Source organism: Musa acuminata, chromosome BXJ3-4, assembly GCF_036884655.1.
Source record: "Musa acuminata AAA Group cultivar baxijiao chromosome BXJ3-4, Cavendish_Baxijiao_AAA, whole genome shotgun sequence".
NCBI lineage: Eukaryota > Viridiplantae > Streptophyta > Magnoliopsida > Zingiberales > Musaceae > Musa > Musa acuminata.
This window is the reverse complement of record NC_088352.1, coordinates 26,099,502-26,119,687: the sequence shown is the minus strand read 5'-3', so window position 1 is coordinate 26,119,687 and position 20,186 is coordinate 26,099,502. Positions and strand designations below refer to the sequence as shown.

At 45.6% G+C, this 20,186-nt stretch overlaps 1 protein-coding gene across 1 annotated transcript; it reads left to right on the top strand.

Annotated features, from left to right (window-relative positions):
* The first annotated feature begins 17,690 nt into the window (after nucleotides 1–17,690).
* On the top strand, nucleotides 17,691–19,304 carry LOC103981792 (fructokinase-1). The gene is made up of 4 exons (XM_009398534.3): nucleotides 17,691–18,167; nucleotides 18,324–18,656; nucleotides 18,757–18,873; nucleotides 18,958–19,304. The coding sequence occupies exons 1-4, from the start codon at nucleotides 17,772–17,774 to the stop codon at nucleotides 19,084–19,086; spliced, it is 975 nt and encodes a 324-aa protein (XP_009396809.1). The 5' UTR covers nucleotides 17,691–17,771; the 3' UTR covers nucleotides 19,087–19,304.
* Nucleotides 19,305–20,186: the final 882 nt, after the last annotated feature.

Genomic DNA, 20,186 nt, shown 5'->3' with positions numbered 1-20,186 from the left:
AAACGTGGTAGGCTAATCGGTCAACAGTCTCACTGCCCATAAAATTGTTAGTGCTATCAATATCAATTAAAACTATAACATACTGATGTTCCAAAGTTCCGCCAACTTTTATAGTTTGTGGGTTAGAGTAGTCGGTTAATGCATGCATTGTATATATGGTAGGTTCAACATCTTCATTAGAATCTATACCTTCATGATCGGAGTCCACATTCTTAGCTTTCGATTCCTCTCCAATTGGTTCAATCATCAGAAGTTGCCCTTGTTTACATCGGTGCTCCATACTTCATTTTTCATCGCAAAAACAGCACAAACCCTTCGCTGATCTTTCTTCGAGTTCTTCTCGGGTTAGTCTGCGAATGTTATGATTTCGATTAGGAGTAGATGGGGTGGGCTGCTTGCTAATCACCTATTTATTGGCACCTCTGTTTCGACGATATTCCATGCTGATTTTTTCCTCATGCAAGAATGCAAATGAAATCGTAGCTATCATAGTGCGAGGTTAACGAGCCTTAACTTCACACCAGATCTCTAGAATAAGCCTTTCAATAAATGTACCCAAAAGTTATCATTCTGACTAATCTCTAGCTTGATTTGATAATATTTCAAACCTACTCTGATATTCTAACACTATAGAAGTCTGATGAATTTCGACAAACTGTCCATCAATATTCTCATATTTGGATAAGCCAAAGCAAACAAGAAGCCCTCTTTTGAATTGCTCCCACAAAGGAACTTCGTGGCAAGTTTCATACTAATAGTATAACTGGATTGCATCGTCATCGAGTTGGATTGAGGCCACTTCTACCTTGGATTCTTCTGGGGTTCTGTGAAAATGAAAAAAAAATTCCGCCCTAGAGATCCAACTGGTCGGATCTTCATCTTCCCATCTCAGAAATTCTACCTTAATGCGTGGATAGTTTGTGTCACAATCTTGGGGCCCTTTTCCTGTATTTCCATATTTGTGCAACGTAGAACTTGAGCTCCCATCTTGTTGAAATTTGCTGAGGCTCTCCAGTAAGCTCTTTTCAAAATTATTAAGTGTTTCTTATAGTTGGTTCTTAATTCTGATTTCCAATGCTTCCATTTATGCTTTCATTGAGTTATGGGTGGCCATTGCATAAGACTGCAAATCTGTAATTCCAGCTCCTGCTTCTGGTGTCGGTCAAGGGCATCAGCACTGTCGATGCAAAGTTGCCAAGGAGGTAGACATCGAGGGCAGTGCTGCGATCGCTGCGTTGGAGGAAGAGTTGCTGCCATATTTTTGTCGCTGCGTGGGGTGAGAGCACCAGGACCGGAAAGCAACTGCGTCGATGTGGCTGTAGTTTCTACGACCCAAGGGGGCGATCGCCAAGCAGCGGGGTTGAGGCTACGGTGATGGCAACCTATGGTTGTGGTAGAAGATGCTAAGCAAGGGGGAGGCGGCATTGAAGCGGCCGAGGTTGAGAAGAGGAATTGATGGTGCGTGCGTTGTTGGGGTTAAGGCAGGGCAATGTACTTACTACGGTTGTTGCATGCACTATTGGAGGGTGGCTGCTACAGAACAAGGGGTTGGTCGTTGGCCGGGAGCAACAACAGTGGTGGTTGCTGGCCGGGAACTACGGTGATCGGTGGCTGCGACAAAAAAATGCAAAGTTGCTCTGTTCTAGTCGCCACGATGTCACGGACAAACTTCGAAACAGGATGTTTGATGTAATGCTTATGTATGTCCGTGTCTTTTGGAATGTTCATACTTTGTACAGCATGTAGAGGGACGACTGAAGGCTTAATAGTCCCATTTTAATTAGATTGGCGGTTGTTTTAGGCTTGTAAATAAAGGTTGTGTCATGTAATGGATCATTTTACCCTTTGTTGTGCAACTGTTCAGAGCTTGTAAAGTTTGTTTGTAATTTACATTGTCTATGAAGTGTTTTAAAAAATGTTTGCTTGTGGATCCCGAATGAGGCGTTTTCTCTAACCCGTTCTCTCTTTTGTGGGTCCTAAGGGACATGGGAGGCTTCGGGGAGGCTGACCTTTGCGGACGGACAGGCAAGGGTGCTGCACGAATTAGGCAAAACCAGCTAAGTCCATGACAAATGGTATCAGAGCGGGACAAGCACTCATAGAAATACTTAGCATGCAAATGTGGGGGACCTAGCGGGGCTGCGTTGAAGGCAGTCAGCACACGCGCGATCGTTTGGGGGAAAACGGGCATGGAGATGTAGGGAAAAGGAGTCGCTCGGAGGAGCGGGCATCTGACAATGGCATTCAGAGGAATGGCCAACCCTTCGCGCAAGAGGCACCACGAGAACAGGCAAGCTTGGAAGAATACGGAGCGCACAAAGGTTGGGATGGCTGAGTTAGAGCTACGGCTCAATGTTGACAACTATACTTGACGGTGCTCAAGGCAAGCGAGGCGCTTGGTAAAGGATGAGACCATGCAAGGTGGAATGAGTTGCTCAATGACCAAAAGAGTTATATAAAGCTCACAGGGGTGAGGGGAATTGCTAGCTCAAAGAATTTGGTACTTATGCATGGGCTTGTATGCGGACGATGGAATGTTCGTGGCCATCCCAAGGCGACCGAAACTCGGAGCCGTGGAGTATTAAAACTTTCTCTTCGACATGTGAAGGATACATCTGTAGGAGGCCGAAGTGTGCAATGAGTTCAGCATGTTGCTAGGCCTTGAGTGGTGCAGCAGGGGCTGTATTGACGTGGAGTCGCAATCTAGTAAGTGTGTTTGCAGGGGGCAGAATAATGCACAGTTTGTTCAGCAAATCGGAGTAGTCTAAGGGGATGGTGGTCTCCGAAATGAAGAGAGATGTTGCTCCAACGGGACAGTTATCCAGGAGGGATAAGTCCTGGCTCTCCAGAGGGAGAATCTGTTGGGAAATCTTGGGGGCGACATCACATGCGCAACGAAAGAACAAGAAAAACCAAATCCACGATTCCCAAAGAGATGTTCGTCGTCGTGCGAAGATTAGTGCGCAAAATCCGCGAAACTTAAAACTGCGTATAGAGTAGATTGTGTTACCTAAGGAGATCGTATATCCCTATTTTCTTACAGATCCTTAGGAGAGGGTGAAGGAGGTCAAGCGTCCTCCTCTCTAACGGTGATCCATATAGCAGGGCTGCGACGACGCTTCTCAAAACTCCAGGCTTGCTCTGAGGTGGAGAGGGAGAGGAGAATAGGAGAGGCAAGCAAAGGCTCTAGCCTATGAGGCTTTGAATCCCTCCTATTTATAGAGGTCCCCTGTCAAACCCTAATGGGTCCTCCCCTAGTGGATATTGGATCTGCATCCAATAAGACAAGGGCTCCGTCGGATATCTCATATCAGAACCTCGACTCATCGCAATACTTACCATATGTGTGTGACCCTCTAGGCCCAATATCGAGCTGACCGTGAGTCATACCTATCAGAACTCCTTCTAACTCAGTGAATTATTATCTCTGTAATAATTCACTTGACTCATCGACTACGGACGTACTAGGCCACTACGCCATAGCCCCCAAACGATACAGGGGAATCCAATTCATTGGACCTGTCTGTCCTCAGTTACCGTGTACCTATAGTCCCTCATCCATCTAATATCTCAGAAACCGTATATCGAGCATGGTGCTATCAGACCCATACGGTTTCTACTCGAGTCTCGCTCTAATGGATTTTCCTGGAGAACTCTTTCTCTCTCAACCCGAATGACCTTGGCCAGGGATTTTTCTGAGCAAGAACATATGGGATATTCTTATCATGACGCCAAGAGTGGATGATCCTCTATCGACACTCAATAGCCCTCGTAAGGTCGACTACCACTCCCAATGACCAGTTGTACTAGATCTGGGACAACCAAACCTATAAGTCTAGTATCAAAGAGTGGAGCACTCATACAGGACATCCTTGGTGTCTCAAGTCTAAGGACCAGATATACCACTAGGACTACAGAATCGCTGTTTGATAATAAGGCATCATCAACCATCCAGCATTCCGTAAGCGGATCAATCAGTGAACTCATTCTCCAATGAGCACTTGTACTGTATCCCTAATGTCCCTACATGAGCAGCTATGAGACCAGCTGCATCCATCATATGGACGGGTATACAGCACACTAGTCTGTCCGGTTATCACGATGTCCCTCTCGAGTAACCTATGACCGGGATTATTTAGGATATGTGTTTAAAGGTGAATTGATCTCATTATCGTGATCTCATCACGATCCGATTCCCATTGCACAAATCCAAGGACATCACAATATATATATATATATATATATATATATATATATATATATATATATATATATATATATATATATATATATATATATGCACATGTGCAATAGTTATAAAGTGATATACGCCAAAATAGAATAAGCAAAAAGATTCTGTATCAAGTCACACGTGCCATCACTCACGTGATTGGCTTGCTGGGCACCTATGACTAGTAATCTCCCACTTGACCTAAAGCCAATCACCTATGTGTCTGATCCCCATCAGACCCTTGTGACGCTCAAAGACAATCTGAGACAACGACTTTGTCAGTGGATCTGCAATGTTATCTTCGGATGGAACTCTTTCCACTACTACATCTCCTCAAGTTACGATCTCTCTGATAAGGTGGAACCTCCTCAGAACATGCTTAGATTTCTGATGAGACCTGGGTTCCTTCACTTAAGTAATCGCCCCATTGATGTCGCAATATAAGGAGATCGGCTCCTCGCTACTCGGCACGACTCCCAAACCTGTGATGAACTTCTTCACCCAGACTCCCTCCTTTGCTGCATCTGATGCAACAATGTACTCCGCCTCTGTAGTCGAGTCAGCAGTAGTATCTTGCTTGGAACTCTTCCAGCATACTACTCCTCCATTCAAGGTGTACACATACCCTGAATTCGACTTTCTATCATCGACATCAGACTGAAAACTTGAGTCCGTGTAGCCTTTAACCTTAAGGCTATTACCTTCATATACTAGTAAAGGATCCTTAGTCATTTTCAAGTACTTAAGGATATACTTTACTGCTTTCTAGTGCTCCAAGCCTAGATCCGTCTGATAACTGCTCGTGACACTCAGAGTATGCGCTATATCAGGCCTAGTGCATAGCATGACATACATGATAGACCCTATTGTTGAGGCATAAGGTATCATATCCATGTTCGCCCTTTCTTTTGGAGTCTTTGGGGACATACTCGTAGAAAGCGATATCCCATATCTCATCGGTATGAGACCTCTCTTGGAATTTTCCATGCCAAACCTTTTGACAATGGTTTCTATGTACCTGGACTGGGACAAGTCAAGCATTCTTTTGGATCTATCTCTATAGATTCGAATCCCCAAGATATAGGATGCTTCCCCTAAGTCCTTCATAGAGAAGTGTCTAGATAACCAAGCCTTTACTGTGGATAGCATTCCTACGTCATTCCCAATGATCAGGATGTCATCCACATATAACACCAAAAAGGTGATAGCGCTCCCACTTACCTTCCTATACACACAAGGCTCATCCTCATTCTTAACGAAGTCATAAGATCTGATTGCCTCATCAAATCTTATGTTCCAACTTCGGGAAGCTTGCTTTAGTCCATAAATGGATCTAAGTAACCTACACACCTTATCTGGGCAGTTCTTGGACACGAATCCCTCAGGTTGCATCATATACACCTCCTCCTCAAGGTTTCCATTGAGGAATGCGGTTTTCACATCCATCTGTCAGATTTCATAATCATAGTGTGCTGCAATAGCCAATAAAATTCTGATGGAATTTAGCATTGCTACGGGTGAGAAGGTTTCGTCGTAGTCAACACCTTACCTTTGACGATACCCCTTAGCCACTAGCCTTGCTTTATAGGTCTCTACCTTTCCATCTACTCCGATCTTTTTCTTAAAGATCCACTTGCAACCGATGGGTACAATACCTTCGGGCGCATCAACTAGGTTCCAAACCTTGTTGGAGTACATAGAATCTATCTCAGAATTCATGAATTCTTGCCACTTCCCGGAGTCTGTACTCATAATAGCCTCCTCGTAGGTCTGAGGATCAGTATCCTTAATATCCTCTCCTCTAATATGTCCCACATATCTCTCAGGAGGATGTGATACTATATCAGACCTACGTAAAGTTGAAACTTGTGTATTAGGTACTTGAACAGACTCGGGCTATAGAGTGGTGCTTGAGTTTGGTTCTCCAACCTCGCTCAACTCTATCATTCTCTCAATATCTCCGCCAAGTATGTGTTTCTTCTCAAGGAACACTACTATCTTAGCTACAAGGACCTTTTGGTCCTCGAGATGATAGAAATAATACCCACAAGTTTTCTTGGGGTATCCCACAAATTTGCATCGCTCTGTCTTTGATTTTAACTTATCGGGGTTGTGGCTTTTAACGTGGGCAAGGCAGCCCCAAATCTTAACAACCTTAAGATCAGGCTTCTTCCCTTTCCATATCTCATATGGTGTAGACACTACCGACTTAGTTGGAACTCTGTTTAGAAGGTAAGCTGCGGTCTCTAGGGCATATCCCTAGAATAAGATGGGTAGGTCAGCGAAACTCATCATGGACCGTACCATGTTTAATAGCGTACGATTTCTCCTTTCAGAGAAACCATTGAGCTGAGGTGTATAAGGAGGTGTCCATTAGGATAATATCCCATGGTCCTTGAGGAACTGAGTAAACTCTGTACTTAAATACTCACCTCGTCGATCTGATCGAAGAGTTTTGATACTCTTTCCAGTATGGTTCTCCACCTCATTCTTATACTCTCTGAATTTGTTAAAGGCATCAGACTTGTACTTCATTAAGTACACATATCCATACCTTGAGAAATCATTAGTAAAGGTAATGAAGTAGGAGTAACCACCAATGACATGAGTTGACATGGGTCCACATACATCACTATGTATGAGTTCCAACGGCTAAGTGGCTCTCTCTCCAGTTCCACTAAATGGAGAGTGGGTCAGTTTTCCACGAAGGCAAGGCTCGCAAGTTGCATATGACACATAGTTGAATGGATCTAGATATCCATCATTTAGCAACTTTTGAATCCTTCTTTCATGGATGTGACATAGCCTACAATGCAACGGGTATGCACTGTTCATCTCATCTTGTTTCCTCTTAGACACTTACATTCATGATATGTGGAGTAGTGTCTAGCATAAACAAACCTTTATGCAATATTCCTCTCACTAATCTCCCCTCGGCTTTGCTAGAATTTACAATAAATTGTAGATGTGATAAGCAATACTAGTATCCAATACCAATGCACTATCACAAAAAATCTGACAATTAGAGATTGATCATGAATGTATTGAAGCTTCTCCAAGCTTCTATTTCGTCTTTTCTGCAAGGTACTCTTTACAGTTCCTCTTCCAGTGCCCATCTTTACCATAATGGAAGCACTGACCTTTGTCCTTTGTTGGGTCTTTCTTAGCAACATTTGCTTTACTTGATCTGCCCTTTCCTTTCTTAAGGGACCTTTCTGCTTTTCTTTTCTTTCTGGTCTCACTAGTGTAGAGAACTGACTTCTCTTTCTTAATAGTACTCTCTGCCTCCCTCAACATATTGAGGAGCTCTGGGAGAGTCACCTCAAGCTTGTTCATATTAAAATTCATTATGAACTGTGAAAAGGAATATGGTAGGGACTGAAGCACAATGTCCACACAAGTTATCCTCTAGGACCATTCCTAGACCTGTGAGTTTCTCTATCCACTCAATCATCTTTAGGACATGGTTCTGAACCGGTGTCCCCTCAGTCATCGTAGCACGGAAGAGGCTCTTGGATATCTCATATCGCTGAGTCATTCCCTGTTCCTCAAACAATTTACAGACATGTAGGAGAATGGATCTGGCATCCATTTTTCATGTTGTCTCTGTAACTCAGGAGTCATAGAGCCCAACATATAGCACTGAGCAAGAGTGGAGTCATCAATGTACTTCACGTAGCGAGCGATCTCATCCTCGCTTGCCCCTTCTTCGGGCGCAGGCATCACTGTATCAAGGACGTACACGATTTTCTCCGCCGTGAGAATAATTCTCAAGTTACGGAGCCAATCCGTATAATTTGGACCAGTGAGGCGATTGACATCAAATATGCCACGTAAGGGATTTGAAAACGATATTTTCTAAAAATAAAGATGTAGTAGAAATGAATAACATGTAGATTTTGCAAGAAATAAACTATCAAGATATGGACTTCTATCTTAATATGCTCCCACTATTTTACTAACGAGTCACGCGACACCCTCAGCACATGAAACGAAAGTCTCCGGCAAACTTCTAGTGGGGATCAGGATCCAATCAACGTCTTAGTGTAACCTTGAGGGACTCGACCAATCACACTAAGCCTAAAAGGTAGGCAACTCTTGCCGATCACAACTCCTTGTGATTCCCGTCCTATTCGGCCTCCGAATCACCATGGTCTCGAGGGACTCAACCAACCATGATGCTCGGTTAAGTCAACACCTTCATTACAAGATGAGTCTGATTTGATGATATACCCTCGAGGGACTCGACCAAGCATACCATGCCCTCAGGTCACCGGTGACATCTCTATGTCGTAAGCAAGATAGCGAATCGCGATATAGGTGAGTCTCGAGGGACTCGACCAACTCAACCTACACCGAAAATTGGTTCCTACTTATAACGATAGAAGGTCACGTGGGTTAATCTAATTGCCTCACGTTTACCGACTTAATATTATCGAGAGAGATGTTTCTATGATTTAGTCTCCTAATATGACATGTCACACATATACATATTTAATATATATCTACATCGCATGCATATATATATATATATATATATATATATATATATATATATATATATATATATATATATATATATATATAGTATGTGTATAAGCAATCACACCAGATGATCATGGACCACAACCTAATATGATTAGGCCCGAGCCAGTAGGCCTAATCACACACATCAAGATCTATGTGTGCAATGGTGTATCTCTATGTCTTGTGATCATCCATCTCATCCTCTTTGGTTCCGTTGACATCTTGATGCATCTTCATGCATCACGATCGTCCGTCTCGTGGGTCCCGCTATCGCATCCACGCTCCCGTTGCGCCTCCTCATGTGATTACAACTTAATCATAGGCACGCAGGCCCGACAATAAACGAGAAATATAATGGAGGCTCGCAGACCTCAATAATAATAATCACAAGTAAACACATCATACGGTCCATGATCATCCGTCCACACATTATACATCACATGTATAAATAATCATCATCATGTAGGACTACTAGATAATGATAAAAAATAATAATCAACTAAACTTTTTAATTAATTAGTATTTTATGAAATCAGGGATATATAGAGAATTTCAGAATTCATATGGGTATTTTCATAATTTAGACAAAAGAGAGAAATTGAAATTTCTCATATTTCGAGGGGCAAAACTATCTTTTGCCTAGAAAACCCAAATGCCCTACTCCCCTTTGCTGCTGCCGCCGCCGCCACCCTGCTGGCGGCAGTCTGTGCGACGGGGCGAGGGCGCTGCCCTCACCTGCAGGCGGCACGCCCGATGGCGGCGCTGCCGCTGTGGGTGGGCGCCCCCTCAGGCGGTTCTGCTGGCGGGGCAACGCCCGCAGGTGGTGCTGCCCCTGTAGGTTGGCGCCCCTACGGGTGTCGCCGCCTCCGCAGGCGGTGTTGTCCCGCCGGGTGGCCGCCCCTGTGGGGGAGGGGGGGGGTAGGGGGGGGGGGGGGGGTGGGCGGGTGCGGGGTTTCGCCCGCGGGAGATGCGGCCGCAGGCGCCTCTGCCCGCAGGCTGTCAGCCCCGCCGGACGCAAGCCTGCTGCAAGAAGGCCGCCGGTCAGCTGCTGCAGACGCAACCCCCGTGCTGCCTGCCTGCGATTGCGCTACACGCACGCAGATTAAGGGCAGCAATTGTTGCTGCTATTTCTCGCTTTTGCGTCAACGATTTTGATGTCAAAAGTTTTTCCTAAACACAACACACGCAGTTCAAAACCAATCATTCGCACGAACAACCTGGCTCTGATACCACTGTTGGGAAATCTTGGGGGTGACATCACATGCGCAGCGGAAGCAGAAGAACAAAAAAAATAAAATTCCTGATTCCCAAAGAGATGTTCGTCGTCGTGCGAAGATTGGTGCGCAAAATCCGCGAAACTTAAAACTGCATATATAGTAGATTGTGTTACCTAGTGAGATCGTATATCCCTGTTTTCTTGCAGATCCTTAAGAGATGGTGAATTATTATCTCTGTAATAATTCACTTGACTCATCGACTGCGGACGTACTAGACCACTACGCCATAGTCCCCAGACGATACAGGGGAATCCAATCCATTGGACCTATCTGTCCTCAGTTATCGTGTACCTATAGTCCCTCATCCATCTAATATCTCAGAGACCATATATCGAGCATGGTGCTGTCAGACCCATACGGTTTCTACTCGAGTCTCGCTCTAATGGATTCTCTAGGAGAACTCTTTCTCTCTCAACCCGAATGACCTTGGCTAGGGATTTTTCTGAGCAAGAACATATAGGATATTCCTCTCATGACGTCGAGAGTGGATGATCCTCTATCGACACTCAATAGCCCTCGTAAGGTCAACTACCACTCTCAATGACCAGTTGTACTAGATTTGGGACAGCCAAACCTATAAGTCTGGTATCAAAGAGTGGAGCACTCATATAGGACATCCTTGATGTCTCAAGTCTAAGGACCAGATATACCACTAGGACTACGGAATCGCTGTCTGACAATAAGGCATCATCAACCATCCAGCATTCCGTAAGCGGATCAATCAGTGAACTCATTCTCCAATGAGCACCTGTACTGTATCGCTAGTGTCCCTACACGAGCAACTATGAGACCAGCTGCATCCATCATATGGACGGGTATATAGCACACCAGTCTGTCCGGTTATCACGATGTCCCTCTCGAGTAACCTATGACCGGGATTATTTAAGATATGTGTTTAAAGGTGAATCGATCTCATCATCGTGATCTCATCACGATCCGATTCTCATTGCACAAATCCAAGGACATCACAATATATATATATATATATATATATATATATATATATGCAATAGTTATAAAGTGATATACGCCAAAATATAATAAGCAAAAAGATTCTGTATCAAGTCACACGTGTCATCACTCACGTGATTGGCTTGTTGGGCACCTATGACTAGTAGAATCATATGGGACAGACCTCACAAGTTGAGGAGGAGTACCTCAATAAACAACAACTCCACGAAGCTCAATGGACTGAGCAAGCGGTGAGGAGTCGTCGCATGATCTCGCTCGAGAGAATGCATTGGTAGATGCATTGCGAGATCAAGTGGGGGAGCGACCCAAAGCAACTCAAATGAAGGCACACTTGGAGTCGATATAGAGATCGAACTCAAGGGAGGGCTGACCCGTGGAATGGTGGGCGCGAGGGCCACCATCGACTCAATGCAAAAACGAGGAGCGGAGCAACTTGGGTATAACTTGACGAAGTACCCAAGCCGCATGAAGGGAGCCAGCATAGAAGTTGGAACATGGAGCAGAGGCATAGTGCTTTCCTTAGACAAAGGTTAAGGACATGAACTCTTGTAGAGGCAAGAGTAGGATCATGTTGTTCCATGGGTCCTTCATTCAGACAGAGCGGACTCATCTTGCATGGTGCCAAAGACGAAGGGAGCTTCTGGGCACATGCACCTAATCTCGGAAAAGCATTTGATGGAGGAACTAAGGCGACTCAATTTGCGGAGGCGAAGTTGGGTTCAGAAGGCCTTAGCACGGGGCAAGAGGACGCAGAGGCGGGTACTCTTGAAGAATATGCCACAGTGTTGCAAATCAAGTTATTAGGCAGGAAGCGGTGCGCAGCGGAGATTGTGCTGGTAGGGGCAAAGGCCTAGGATCCAGACAATGGGGCACTAATTGCAGCGAAGTCGGGGGACTTCGGAAGCTACTAGGTGACGGACTATCCTAGAGCGATACTTCATCTAGGTGTGACCCAAGAGTGGGTGGATGAAGGTCGATTGCCAAAGGAGAGAACAAATCGAAGGTGGAAGAGACCCTGCGATGTATTGGCAGAAGCCACACATGAAGGGTTCACAATTCGAGTTCATCCCACAATGATCAAAATGCAATAGAGATGTCACCAGGAGGCGACATGGTGCAGTGGATCGTGGTGGAACAGTTCGTGGCAATGCGATACACACGACATACTCCCGTGAGGGACTAGATCATATGGAGGTATGATCGAGAGCTACTGGAAGCTCCACTTTGGTGAACAACATGACGGCAAAAAGGGCTATGGATTCAAGGAGTGAAGGCCATGGTACCGCAGAGGCGGGTCTTTCGTGTGTGCATCGAATTTTGCATCGGATGAAAGCCTTGGTCATCAGCATATGGGGGTTGTGTTCCACCAAGGGAAAAGTTCAAATGCAAGTACCAGTGAGTTCCATAGGAGGGACTTGATCATGTAGAGGTATAATCGAAGCAGATGGAGAGTTGGACTGCTCCATAGCTCATATTCGCTTAAGGAAGCCCGGCAAGTCAGAGGACAAGGTCGGGTAAGCGAATATTGCTACCAAGGAAGCTAAGGAGAACAGAATCGGTGCAAACCCTACAATGTGATGGCAGAGGCCATGCATGGGAGTTACAGTCTATCTTTCTATCGACTAAAGGGTGCTGCTTGGAGAACACAAAGGTGTTGAAGCAGGGGGTCGAAAGGGGCAAGGAAGCGACGACGAGTCCAGAGGGACTTAGCTACCCAAAATCAAGCATAAGTTAGAATGGAGGTGGACTCGGAGGAGTACCACAGAGGCATATCTACTGATTGGGAAGAAAAGGGATATAGACGCGAGGCGATGAAGAGTAGTGCCATGGGCACGGCAGCGCCATGGTACCGTAGAGGTGGGACTTCCGTGAAAGTCATTGATCCCTTGCTCTCATGGAGGGAGAGCACTTGGTCGTGAAAGGGGCCGAGGAGGTGGAGCATGTAGAGGCAAACTCCAAGTACCGAGACAAGGCTGAAGGGTAGAGGCCAAGGAACTTCGTAAGACCGGTGTCAACGAGCTTCTCATCATGATAGCCGAAAGTGAAGGACTTCGGGTCAGGCAAGAGTGTATGACCAAGGAACGAAGCAGGTAGTACGCGGTGCTGTACCTTTGCTACTCAGTGGAGTAGGCGACAGGGTTGATGGAGAAGACAGTACAATCCCATAGGTGACCAAACCTATGAGAGAATTACTCCAAGTTGGGGTGAAAACTTCCTGCATTCCAGAAGTTCGATGGCATTGAGAAGGTGAATCACAGTAACTTACTCAACGCAAGGAGTGCAAACACTTCAAGTGCTTCAGAAGTGTGAGCAAAGAGCAGGCGAAAGCTAGTAACCAGCTCAATGCATGGAGTATAACCTCAAAGAGGCGGGCGAAGTTAAGTAACCTTTGCCTTCTCAAGCCTTAAGAGAATAGGCGAAACCGAGTACCTTAATTCTCTTATCTATCTAGTAGAGGAGCTCTGCATAAGTTCAAAGACCCTTCGAAGATAATGGAAGATAATAGTTGTCAAATCCTCACCAACGGTGATCAGTGCTACTGAGAGTAGATTGTCTGCTTCATTTCCCAACGAAATGCTAATCGAAAACGGAAGTAATGCAAACCTATTTGGATGTGACAACTAAGTGAAAGAAGAGTCAATGAGCAAATTTTGTGGAAGGACCCAAAACTTTAAAAGTTTGCGAGACGATGCTCGTTAAATCTCCAACAAGCATCCACCCAGTTCAAGCAGCATGAGGCATTTGAGAGACTGGCGCAGTAAGGATGGTCTTTTCCTTCATCTGGAGGATTCGCAGGAACCAACAGGGATCAACACAACTCAGCCAACCCCACACTAGAGTCAGAGTCATTGTTGAGTTGAAGTAGCATGGCGGATCAAAGATTCGACTACTCAAAAGCAACAGCGGAGAGCAATTGGGAGCCAGGAGGCGCATTGCAACTGGAGTTGAAGATTGAAGACTCAGCAAAGACGATGAGTTGCAGTGTCGACAAAGGTTTCGATGAGGACGTCGAAGGAATAAGTGGGGGAGAATGTCACGGACAAACTTCGAAACATGATGTTTGATGTAATACTTATGTATGTCCGTGTCTTTTAGTATGTTCATGCTTTGTATAACATGTAAAGGGATGGTCGAAGGTTTAATAGTCCCATTTTAGTTAGGTTGGTGGCCGCTTTAGGCTTGTAAATAAAGGTTGTGTCATGTGGACACGTGTGAGAGATTTTCGGTCTATAATGGATCATTTTACCTTTTGTTGTGCAACTGTTCAGAGCTTGTAAAGTATGTTTGTAATTTACATTGTCTATGAAGTGTTTTCGAAAATGTTTGGTTGTGGATCCCGAATGAGACGTTTTCTCTAATCCGTTCTATCTTTTGTGGGTCCTAAGGGACATGGGAGGCTTCGGGGAGGTTGTCCTTTGCAGACGGACACGCAAGGGTGTTGCACGACTTAGGCAAAACCAGCTAAGTCTGTGACAACGAGGAGGGGAGGTCGAGCGACTACGACCGAAGAGGAGGCGGGTGACGGTGGAGGAGGCAGTGAGGGTCACGACTAGGAGACGTTGGCCGGGAGCAGCGGTAGGGGAGGGCGGTATTGAAGCGACCGGGGTTGAGAAGAGGAGTCGGTGTGATCGTCGAACAGCCGGGTTGAGGTTGTGGTGATGGCAACTAGCGGTAGCGGCAGTGGAGGAAGAGCAAGAGGGAGGTGGCATTGAAGTGGCCGGGGTTGAGGTTATAGTGGAGAAGAGGGATCGACGATGGCACTACGGGAACAAGGGCAATCGTTGATTTGCCCTATTTCTATCACTAGAGCAAGGGGGAGGCTACGAGGATCACGGCCGGGCGACGAGCGACGTCGTCGCAGGCTGTGCAATCACGACGACAGTGGTGGCAATTGGCGTTCGCAGCAGCAACGGGACCAACGACTACTGCAGTAGAGGTGATTGCTCTATTTCGGTTACCAAGGATGCATACCAAGGGGGAAGTAGCGGCTGGGTATTATGGTAATTTCATCATAACCATATCTGATACCTAAGCTTTCTATCTGCACATCATCTGATCCATGGGTGTTAAATCTTACTCCAGCTATGCTGAACCACTCTAATTTTTCTCTTTCATGCAGCATCAGCCATTAAAGAAAGGGCCAGGTAGGAATGACCTACAAAATAGGGTGAGAAGATACAAATGATGGCATGCCATTATGGTCCTTAGCACCGAGGCATATCCTATCGTGTGCACCTCTTAGGGTTCGGATCCCCATCACAATCATCAAACCTTCTTGCTACGTATCCTCCCCGGGACTGATGCTTTGACTTCATCTTGCAGATGCAAACGCACACCCACCCCACAATAAAGTTCACCGAACCAGACACAACGGAATCGGTGAAAAGGGTGATCCATCAGGAGATGGGAGAAGAATCCCGCGGGGGCGCTGCTGCGCCGAACCAAGGGGGTCCCTTCCGCCACCACGTTGAGCTCGCCGGTCGCCGAGGCGTAGCGGGCGAGCGGCGCCGGCGGCCCATTCGATCTATTGTCGCTTCCGAAAGAGAAAAGGTTGTCGCATCCCATCCGGATAACTATGAACGCGCTTGCAATGATATTTGCGATGGCCATCTTCACGCATTGATGGTGTGAGCGAGAAAGTGACAAAGAGACGACGTGGCGCCGGTAAACTAATGATCGACGTAGATAACGTCAGCGCGCATCGCAAAGGTAAGTTTGGCAGCGACTCACCCCCAACCTGATGGCTGACTCCCGTGGAGCGATTGGTAAGGCGGAAAACCGACCCCAAGTGACTCGCGATCTGTAATACCATACACACATGTGACTGGGTCCCGCAATTCACTCCAAAGTGTTTGGAATTTGGCGTGTGCGTGGGTCGGTTAGGATGTGGATACGAAAACCAGGAGAAAACGTATCCAAATATAATTTGGGATCAACAACAAAACTAAAATGACAGAAGCAATTCATTCGAGGAAGAAAATAATATTTTTTGGAAGGGGTAATTAATTAAGTAGGTGTTGTATCTTCTAATTCTTTTAATTGCCTCGGTTCTCTGATGCATCTCATCAGCACTTGCTGTCGATTCTTCCCATTTGATAGTATATCTTGAATCGATCCAAGGTGTGATCGCAGATCATGTAAGTAAAACAAATTATGATATCCGATCGTGATATTAATTGTTTAATTGTTTAAGAACAAAACATAAATATAACAATAAATTTGACGAAGATTAAATGGACGATTATGATGCAGGGCAGGCATCATTATGCCTAGAATTTATATTCATTATTGGTGAACAATATTCATTCCAGTGATAATAATAAATTTGTTTTGTGAAAATAAGATTGTACCTGTTGTTTCCAAGGTTACGTATATCGCTTCTCTTGTTTGGACAGGATGACGATTTTGGCATGCTCAGAGAATTTTTTGTTCGTCTTTCATTGCCAAATGTCAATGTTTGGGTGGGTCCCATGACACAGTTATGCTCCCATGACAATGGCATGGTGCAAGTTGGAAAGTCACGTCGGTGACAACTTGCATTTGGGTATAGCAGCCATGAGATTTTTATTTTTCTTTTTTCTCTTTTCAGGAAGCACAACTAAGCTGTGTGCAAAGAGAGGAAAAGTGACGTGTGGATATGTTTCGGTCGTTACAAGGTGCTGCTGCTTGAAAACCAAATCCCGGTTTGACGTTGGCTATATTTAGCAACCGGAACCGAACACCATGCTCCTCATGGTTTCCAACCAAATCAAAACCGACGTGATTCAATTTGGTTCCAGTTCTTGAATGAATATTGAAATCAGTATCGACGGTTCTGATTCAGTTCTAAACCAGAATCGGTTCCGATTCTATTATGATCTGACTAGAAAAATAAAAAAATATAAATATCTCTGTTATTTAGTCTCCGGTTAAGAAGTATGAAAACCAAGGACTCATGCTTTTTGAAGTTCACAAATTCTGAAAGGACAAAATCGTATGGGTAATTCCTCGTGAACCTACAAGTCGTATCAATGACCAACTAACCAAATGAACTCGTCTCATATCAATAACCAATTTATTCTTTTAATAGTTAAATAAATAGTTAATTTTTATAAAGATAATTTAAAAATAATTAATATTAAAAATTAAAATAAACGATTCTGATTCAGAATCGAAACCAAAATCAGAATTGATTCGATTCTAATTTTAAATTTTAAATTTGACTAAACCAAAATCTGTGGATTCCGAAACCCTAAAATCTTATATCAATATTTTAAAATACATGGTTGAAGATATTGAAACCCTAAATCTTGAGATCTGAGAGTTCCATGCATACCGGTGGAACCTAATCCAAGATTCATGTATCCGATCTCAAACCTTCTTGGAATACTCAGCAGACATTTTGGACCACAAAAGTCTAGTCTCTTATATTATACCTAACAAATTATATTGACTTCCAAGTTTACCATACCCTCCAAAGACACAATTAGACAACGGAGAGGAAGCAATGTCAAATCAGGTCTCCTAAGAACTCTGTAGGCACTCTTATGTGCCCGGCCAAAAGCACACCGTATCGTAAATCAATTTTAGAGCATATATCTCTCCCACAGGTCCCCTTCCCATTGTATCATACTTATCCAACGGAAGCTAACATGGTTTGACCATTCCATGCCACCCACCCCTCCTCCGTGTTTATTACACCCACCTCCCCTTCTCTTCTTTTTCTTCTTCTGTCCTGTATAACTCATTCTTCTCGTCTCTCCTCCCTTTCGAACACCTCAAAGATGGCCGACTCCGGCGAAGGCCTCATCGTGAGCTTCGGCGAGATGCTCATCGACTTCGTGCCGACGGTGTCGGGGGTGTCGCTGGCGGAGGCCCCGGGGTTCCTTAAGGCCCCCGGCGGCGCCCCGGCCAACGTGGCGATCGCCGTGGCCCGACTCGGCGGGCGCGCTGCGTTCGTCGGCAAGCTGGGCGACGACGAGTTCGGCCGCATGCTGGCGGCGATCCTGCGGGAGAACGGCGTGGACGACACCGGCGTCACGTTTGACGCCGGGGCCCGCACCGCCCTCGCCTTCGTCACGCTTCGGGCCGACGGCGAGCGTGAGTTCATGTTCTACCGCAACCCCAGCGCCGACATGCTGCTCACGGAGGCCGAGCTCAACCTTGATCTCATCAGAAAGGTCGATCCTTTATGTCTTTGTTCTATAGGATCTGCTCATCTTTTCTTGGTGCATGGATTCTTGTGATGAGCATGTGATTCGTCTCCGCCAAGAAATCAAAAGAGTCTAATTCTCTTTCCTTTTATTACTCATAAATTTGGATGGATGGATCTGCAGGCTGCAATCTTCCACTACGGATCGATAAGCTTGATCACGGAGCCCTGCAGATCGGCTCATCTGAAAGCCATGGAGGTGGCCAAGGAAGCCGGGGCGCTGCTGTCGTACGACCCCAACCTCCGGTTGCCGCTTTGGACATCGCCTGAGGAGGCTCGCAAGCAGATCCTGAGCATCTGGAACGAGGCAGACATCATAAAGGTCAGCGACGTCGAGCTCGAGTTCCTCACCGGCCATGACTCGGTGGAAGACGAGGTGATCGCGCAGCTCTGGCGCCCAAGCCTGAAGCTCCTCCTGGTGACGCTCGGTGAGAAGGGCTGCAAGTACTACACCAAGGTATAGAACACATCTCTACTTGCTTAGAACTACTCTACCTCAAACGCCAGTGAGCAGGCCAAGCTAAAAAACGAACTCTCTTGCTCTGACCAACTCCAAGGATTTCCATGGCGCCGTCGCGTCCTTCACGGTGGAGCAGGTGGACACGACGGGGGCCGGAGACGCGTTCGTCGGCGCACTGCTCCGGCGGATCGTCGAGGACCCGTCTGCGCTGCAGGTGAGTGACATCCCATCACCAGTTTGCTTCAGCACTTGTCCGCCACCAGATACTTACCGTACGGAGATGCGTGTTGGGCTGCAGGATGAGAAGAAGCTGAGGGAGGTGCTGAGGTTTGCCAATGCGTGCGGGGCGATCACCACCACCAAGAAGGGTGCAATCCCCTCGTTGCCCAACGTAGCAGAAGCAATGCGACTCTTTGAGAGCGCATAGAACATGATTAGATCTCGAATTGATCCATAGCTACCCTTTTTTTCTCACAAGCTCTTCTTGTGGCCTTGGTACTGCAAGGCCATCATCAATCCCTTTCTTGATAACCCTTAGCAACCTGTTACAGATCGAGTTGGTTTCTTGTCGAATGGACTCTACTACCTCTGGTAGTGGGCAAATAATAAATCCATTTTAATCAAAATGTTCATGGTTTCACGATATATGTTTCAGGGAGCAAGAAATGCTTCAACCCTTCCTAACATCTGACGTTTGATAGCAGGAAGCTATATTGTCTGCCACCTATATGATGAAATGTGCATGTTCCTGTGCGGTGTTCTTCTTCCTTCTTTTACCTCCTCGGAAAACAGAGGGGATGAATCCCTATCTAAAGATTCTTCCATATCATGTATCAAGAAGGAATATTAGAGGGAAAAGGTTGACGAAATAAAAAAGCGGCGTTTCTGGATGGGACGATGCAGATACATTCACCGATTTCTCTCCAATTACGAGCGAGAGGAAGCGCGAGACAACATATGGGGGGAGGGGAAGGGGAGGCTTGCCTGAAGCAACCAGCGGCGACGACCGTGAGAGGATCGAAGTGACAGGATCAGGAGGAAGCAGGAAGCAGGAAGACGAAGCCAAGGACTGCTTACTTGTTCAAACCCTAACGACAAAAGGGGCTGCGAGGAAGAGGCGAAGACGCAGTGCGTACTGACGTCTCCACCGAACCCAGAAATCTGTTGTTTACCGCGCGGGGACGGCTACGGCGTATGGGCATTTATAGTTATTAGCCAGTTTAAAATCTTGAGAATTCTAATTATTTAGGGAGTGAAATATACTTAATAAAAAAGATTTCTTATGTTTATATATCATCTTTTTATTACTTACCACCAAACACACAGCAATTTGTGATGTTAGATAAACATATAGAGAGGCTTTTTAGATATAGTGCAAGGTTTGTACCAAGCATGATTTGACATTGTAAATTTAGTATGACTTAATCCCTCCAAATATTAGGATCCTCCCTTATCCCATGACATTAATATACATTCAGAAAGCCCAGATTCAACCATGATTCCTAAGATATAAAATGCCCTTTAACA

Coding starts and splice junctions, on each gene's coding strand:
- LOC103981792 (XM_009398534.3), top strand. CDS start 17,772: ATGGCCGACTCCGGCGAAGGCCTCATCGTGAGCTTCGGCGAGATGCTC. Junction 18,168..18,323: donor ACCTTGATCTCATCAGAAAG/GTCGATCCTTTA, acceptor ATGGATCTGCAG/GCTGCAATCTTCCACTACGG. Junction 18,874..18,957: donor AGGACCCGTCTGCGCTGCAG/GTGAGTGACATC, acceptor GTTGGGCTGCAG/GATGAGAAGAAGCTGAGGGA.